General features: G+C 46.8%; 1 protein-coding gene across 1 annotated transcript; it reads left to right on the top strand.

Moving 5' to 3' along the window:
* The first annotated feature begins 618 nt into the window (after positions 1 to 618).
* DRG1 (developmentally regulated GTP binding protein 1) lies at positions 619 to 6,176 on the top strand. Its single transcript, XM_054288735.1, has 9 exons — positions 619 to 726; positions 891 to 1,014; positions 1,810 to 1,985; positions 2,375 to 2,444; positions 2,991 to 3,160; positions 3,898 to 4,028; positions 4,389 to 4,556; positions 5,464 to 5,586; positions 6,059 to 6,176. The coding sequence occupies exons 1-9, from the start codon at positions 685 to 687 to the stop codon at positions 6,156 to 6,158; spliced, it is 1,104 nt and encodes a 367-aa protein (XP_054144710.1). The 5' UTR covers positions 619 to 684; the 3' UTR covers positions 6,159 to 6,176.
* Positions 6,177 to 7,109: the final 933 nt, after the last annotated feature.

The following is a 7,109-nucleotide window of genomic DNA, read 5'->3' as shown; positions in this document are numbered from 1 at the left end:
GTACACGGATCTCACACATAGACGGATCTCACACACATGGACCTCACAGACACAGACCCCAGCGGTACACGAATCTCTCTCACACACAAGGATCTCACAGGCACACGATCCCTCACACACACAGATCCATCACACATATGGATATCACAGGCACACGGATACCTCACACATACATGGATGTCACAGGCACACGGATCTCACACACATGGAGGTCACAGCCACACAGATCCCTCACACACACGGGTCTCTCACATACACGGATCCCTCACACTCAGGCATCCTTCAAACACGCACGGATCCCTCACAAACACGGGTCTCTCACACAGGGATCCCTCACACACACATGGATGTCACAGGCACACGGATCCCTCACACACACGGATCCCTCACACTCAGGCATTTCTCTCCCACACACGGATCTCACACTCGGGCACCTCTCCCTCACACTCGCCCCTCACAGCGTTGCCCGCTCTTTCTGTGAGGCGGCGCGCGCTCTGCACACGGCCCAGGGGGCGCTGCGCCGCTCCCCCTTGGGGCAGCGCGCGAAGCCGGCGGCGCGCGCCGCGCGCCCTTTCCCGGCCGCCGTCTCTCGCGAGAGGTCGCCGGGCGCGTGCGCGGCCCCGAGCGGTGCGGGAAGAGCGGCGGCGCTGAGGGGCGGCCGGGCGGGCCGGGCCCGACGCCACCATGAGCGGCACCCTGGCCAAGATCGCGGAGATTGAGGCGGAGGTACCGAGCGCCGAACGGGGCGGACGCGGGGCTCGGGCCGGGGAGGGGGACGGGCCGTGGGCAACGCCGTGGAGGGGTGGCGGGGCCCTGTCCCCGGGCGTGGCGCAGGGGCCGAGGGCGGCAGAGCCCTCCCGGTGCGAGCCCGCGGTGCTGTGCCCTTGCAGATGGCCCGGACGCAGAAGAACAAGGCCACCGCCCACCACCTGGGGCTGCTGAAGGCCCGTCTGGCCAAGCTGCGCCGGGAGCTCATCACCCCCAAGGGAGGCGGCGGCGGCGGCCCCGGGGAAGGTGCGTTGTGTGTGCGGGAGCTGTCCGAGTGCGGGAGGTGGGACGGAAATCGATCTGATCTGATCTGATCTGATCTGATGGGGGGCTCTTGTCCCACAAATCGTGTCAGGTTATCTGCTAAACAGTCATAGAAACACAGACGGGTTTGGATTGGAAAGAACCTTAAACATCATTTAATTCTACCCCCGTCATGGCGGGGACACCTTCCACTAGGTCAGGCTGCTCCTGTTTGACCTGGCCGTGCGCGCTTGCAGGGATGGGGCAGCCGCAGCTTCTCTGGGCACCCTGTTCCGTCCTTGCTGTCTCTTGTCCTACCCGGTACAGGAGCTCTAACCATGATTTCTGTCCCTTCCTAGGGCTGTGGGCTGGAGCACTTCCTGAAGTGTAGATTAAAGTGCTTTTGTATTTTGGCTCATACAATCTTTGCAGAAATCTTAAGGTTTTTACACGAAGAAGCACCTTTGCAGCAGCCACCTGTTTTTATATAGGAAGGTGTGAATTTCCTAAGGTGCAGTGCTTAAAGGGAATGCTCCACTTACACTGAAGTCAAACACGGTCCACTGTGAAGCTTTGCAGCCAAGATTTTAATAGACAGGTACATGTCATGGAGTGTTACAAAGTGGTGCAAGGCAATAAAGAGTGTGAACAATGTTTCCCACCCTCATCCTTCTTCTAGGAAAGCTTACTTAGCTTTTGCTCAGGCAATATTAAAACTAATAGTGTGTCTGCTGTCCAGAGCATTAGAAGATAGAAAATGTCAATCATTAGACAAACATTTCTACTCCTTATTTGCAGGTTTTGACGTTGCCAAGACAGGTGATGCCCGCATTGGGTTTGTGGGTTTTCCATCAGTGGGGAAATCCACTCTTCTAAGTAATCTTGCTGGTGTGTACTCTGAAGTGGCAGCCTATGAATTCACTACACTGACAACTGTGCCTGGAGTCATTAGGTACAAAGGAGCAAAGATCCAGGTGAGATCCTGTGTCTGTGAGGGCAGGATGGGCCACACAGATGCTGTGCTGTTAGGGTTGAGTGCTCTGGCCTGACATCAGCAGGTTAGAAGTGATGTGTAGAAGTGCTTGAGAATGCCTTGGAAGTGTTTCCATGAGGTGTGGATTTTCCCCTGCTTTTTAGTTTGCTCTGGAAAGAAGTTCCTGCGGTAGTTCTGATTATTCCCTATGAGATAATCTATTCCACGGGATCAATGTGGCACATGGGATAATGCAAGATATAACAGTCAGATCAGTCATACTCTGTTCAGATTTGCAGTAGAGTCAGTTGGTTTAGAAGGGTAAAAGTGGGATTGATTTAATGGAGAATGCTTTTCTCATGTGATGCTTTTCTTCCTGTGAACAAACAGCTGCTGGATCTGCCAGGAATTATTGAAGGGGCCAAAGATGGTAAAGGCAGAGGTCGGCAGGTCATTGCAGGTGAGTGTGTGAGACAGCAGCCAGTCACTGGTTCATTTAACACAGAGCTGGAGATTGGAGGCTTCACTCAACTGCTCTGATGTCTGTAAAAAGCTGGGTTGTTTCTGGACTTGAGCTGTTTCTGAGAAGCAGTAGCTGCTTTTGTATTGTTGTTTTCAGTTCTGTTTTGTGCCCTTGCTGGGTTTGTGCTCTGCATTGACACTTCAGTGAAGGCTCATTGCAGACAGATGTGATCCCATCCCAAACAGGGCTGCTGGTTTTATTCCTCACCCAGTTAATTGTCCTCAGTCTGGTGTCTGAATGGAGACAGGAAGATTTTTCCAGCTCTGTCATCGTTACAGCATGTACAGATCTGTCTATCAGTGATGCTTGGTCAGCACAATACACTTCAGTCCTGGTATTTAAAAATAACCAATATGCTTTAAAAATAACCAGGCCTTCAGGGGTTTTGTAGTGCCATCAGTCCACGAGCCATGCTGTGGTTGTTTTGTCTCAGGTTGTGTGAGAATGCTTTTTGAGAGGTGACTTTGTTTTTCTGGTTCTCAGTTGCTCGAACCTGTAATCTCATTCTGATTGTTCTGGACGTGCTGAAACCCCTTGGCCACAAGAAAATCATTGAGAATGAACTGGAGGGATTTGGAATTCGTCTGAATAGTAAGCCCCCCAATATTGGCTTTAAAAAAAAGGATAAAGGAGGCATTAACCTTACAGCCACAGTAAGTTGGAACTTTTCTTTAACCAAAATTAAAAACAAATTGCTTGGAGAAAGAGGCATTTGTAGTTGATGGTGTGTCTGGGACCATGCTGAGCTGTGTGTGACTTCTTTAGGAGCTGAACTGCTGCTCTGTGCTGCAGTCAGTTACTTTCCTTTGAGGAAAGGATCCTTTATCCACACCTCTCCTGGAGCCTGACCACTTCCTGTCCCTCAAAACAGAGACTTGGTGGCTTTCCACTCATAACAAGTTTGACATGCAAAGGAGAACATGCAAAAACTGCTTCTTACTTGGTGGCTACAGTGTTCTTTCTGAGAGGATTGCTCAGAGTTTCAGGCCTTGCAACCCATTTACCTGAATCTTTAATAGCCAGAGATAGCAAAATTCAGAACTCTGCACTCTGATACCTCAAGTGTAGTTGTCTGGGCTCTGAACTAGAAGATACTTGGGTGTGTGTTGTATCTGGTCCCAAACTGGAAGGAAGCAGAGCTGAAATGTCTGATTGCAGCTCTCAGTGGGGCACTGATATAAATGAAGCTGTTAGGATTTAGGTCTGGTTTTCCCTCTCCTCAGACCAGCTCTGGTGAAATCAGTCATGTCCAATAAGTTAAAATGCAGCCGTTCTTTCTAGCAGTGCACATGCAGTGGTTGCTTGGTGACAGCACTGTTAGCTGTAGCACTGGATTTGGCTGTTAGCTCTGCCATTCCTTAACTCTGTGTGTGTGTCTGTGTCTGCTCAGTGTCCTCAGAGTGAGCTGGATGCTGAGACAGTGAAGAGCATCCTGGCAGAGTACAAAATCCACAACGCCGATGTCACCCTGCGCAGCGACGCCACCGCCGACGACCTGATCGACGTGGTGGAAGGGAACAGGTACTGCTGGCTCCCTGCCTGTGCCCCTCCTGCAGTCTGTTACAGAGAAAAGAACTGGCTTTTGGCTCCCTCCCTGTGCCACTCCTGCACTCTGTGCTACAGAGAAAAGAATTGGCTTTTGGCTCCCTCCCTGTGCCACTCCTGCAGTCTGGGTCACAGACCAAAGAATTGTCTTTTGGCTCCCCGGCTGTGGCACTCCTGCAGTCTCTGTTACAGACAAAAGAATTGTCTTTTGGCTTTGCTTCCCACACAAGCTGAGCCACCAATGTGGCATCAGCATAGAGATAAGCTTTTTAAAAACATCTTTTCTTTGCAGCGTGCTGCTGTCAGGTTGCTCTAACAATTCCTTTCTCTTTGCAGGGTTTACATCCCATGCATTTATGTCCTAAATAAAATTGACCAAATTTCCATTGAAGAACTAGATATCATTTACAAAGTACCCCACTGTGTACCCATATCTGCTCATCATCGCTGGAACTTTGATGATCTGCTGGAGAAAATCTGGGACTACTTGAAATTAGTCCGAATGTGAGTCAAAATTGCTGCTTTCTGTGCAGTTAAGTGCATGGCTGAGACTGAAAAAGGTCTCAGGAATGGATGGGGAATATTTTACAATGTTTTTGTACCAACTGGTGTTTGCTTTGTAACTCAGAAATTGTGCTTGTCTTACTTAACTGTTGTGTGATAGCCACAAGTGCTGTTTTAAATTTGTAGGGAAATGAAAGGAGAACCTTGTGAAACCAAGACCAAAGCACATCTTAAAAAAAATTCCTGAAAATATGGAACTCTAGTCAAACTTTGTGATAACACTGTGATTCCAGATGTAATCATCTTTTCAGTCTGTCATGGATGCAGCTCTCTTGACAGAACTTTCCAGGTTTACATCATAATTCTTGGGCATTTTTGGATGAACTTATGAATGAGTTTATTAATACTCATAATACAGTAATTGTTGTATTTTACATTTATATCTATCTGCTTGTAATAATATAGAATGTATTGTGAAAAGGCATTTCACAATCCCTTGTGTCTGTGGTCTAGGTATCTGTGCTATAGACTTCAGCAGGTGCCTTTTCTAATATATGTTGAGGTTTTCCCAGAAAAAAAATTGGCAAGTTGGAACCATAATACTAAAGATGTTATTTTCCAGCAACTCTTGCTATTTGGCTTTTTTAAAGCACCTTTGGAAATCTCACAAGGGAGAAACCTTTGCAGTCACAAGGGAGAACCCTCTGCAGCCACTGGCTGCCCAGGGGCATTTTCAGCTTAGGTCCCCCAAAGGTTTTGCAGTGCATCCATTGTCATCACTGGAGCAGTGGGACCTGGTCCATGTGCTGGGGGTGACAGTGCAAATCACTGAATCACTGATGAAATATCATGGTGGGTTTGAAAAGGAAAGTTTTGGTATTGACTGATGGTTCCATCTGTGTTACAGCTACACCAAACCTAAAGGGCAGCTCCCAGACTACACCTCTCCTGTGGTACTGCCTTACTGCAAGACCACTGTGGAGGATTTTTGCATGAAGATCCACAAAAATCTCATCAAAGACTTTAAATAGTAAGTATTATTGTAAAAGAATATATAGAATAGAAAATAACTTGCCTTCAGTTATAATATTTCATCCTCTTCTAAACTAGAAGGGAATATCAGGGCTTTTTTTAATGTTAAATTGAATAAATCTGCCTATGATAATCAAACTTAGTACTTCAGTTGCTATATTTGATGTTCTCATGCTCTTTGCTACATGAATGTCCTCTGTGGAGACCAACTTATGTTGCTATTTAAAGGGAGCTCTAAACACAGCACTGCAAGCCATTGTCCCATGCAGTGGGGCACTCAGGACAAATTCAGGCTTTGTTTTGATCTGTTTCTAGCCTGGTTCACACCAACCACTCAGCCAGGTACTTGTAGGAGAACAAAAATAGCTCTGAAGCATTGCTTTCTGTATTAGCTGTGTGACAGAAATAGCTGCTGTTCTACTTGCATATCATACTTCTAAGCCTTTTAAATTTGATTTTTCTTCTTTCAGTGCACTGGTCTGGGGTTCATCTGTCAAACACAACCCTCAGAAAGTTGGTAAAGACCATACCCTTGAAGATGAGGATGTTATTCAGATTGTGAAGAAATAAAGTTATTCTTACATGGTTTGTTGCTGTGCCTGAAATTTGTCATTAATTGTAATTGACAACCCCTCCCTGCCCTCTCCCAGTTTTTATTTAGAAATGGCTTTTTCTTATAACACCTTGCTGCATGGTAAAAGTGATGTTTCTGGCCAACTTACACTGCAGGGGCTCGTTCCAGCAGAACTTGCAGATGAGAAACTCAGGTTAAATGACTTTCACAAGGGCAATATCTTACAAGAAGCTTTGATTGCTGGGATAAGGTTCTGCTGCATGTCCGTGTCCTTCCAAATTAGAAAAAAAAAATCACACATCAGGAATTATTTTGTTCCAAGAACAAAACATGAAAAGCAGAGGCTAGAGAATCGTATCTTATGAAACAATGCTGGAGGACAGAGTTCCAGCTGCCTTTATCTGAAAGTGTTCCTCTTGGAATACTTCAAGGCTATTAATAGTGCTGCAGTGGTGGAAAAGCTGGGCAGTTCTGCTCAGGAGCAGTTGCTTTTGCAGTTGTTTAGACTAGTGGCAGTGAGCTACTGCCTGTGTATCACTGAAAGATTTGAAGTTTTCTTAAAAGAATTTCCTGCCTAGATAAAGAGGGTGCCCAAGAGAAGCACATTGCTCAGAGTGGCTCTGTTGCTTAATAAAGATAAATAAAGAAGCTTTTAGCTTATATCAAGAGTGCTTATCAAAGCCTCTAGCATTTGCCCTCCTACAAAAAGGAAGTAGGGGTGTTTAATTATAGGGCTGTTTATTTAGATGCATAAAAAACACTCCCCCTCATGTTGTTATACATTAAAGAAGCCCAAGTGATTAGAGACACCCACTCAAGCACTAAAGCCTTGGAACAGTGGCTGCTCTGCAGCCTGGTAAGGGAACATCCAAGCCTTGCTTCTCCTCCCAGCATTTGCACCTGTACTTTTTCTCAATCCCTGCAGAAATGAGCTGAACTGCTGCAGG

This window comes from Melozone crissalis, unplaced genomic scaffold (assembly GCF_028551555.1).
Source record: "Melozone crissalis strain CALT ecotype California unplaced genomic scaffold, PUWL_Pcris_2 ptg000063l_1, whole genome shotgun sequence".
Taxonomy (NCBI): Eukaryota; Metazoa; Chordata; class Aves; order Passeriformes; family Passerellidae; genus Melozone; species Melozone crissalis.
This window is presented reverse-complemented; position numbering and strand designations above follow the sequence as displayed.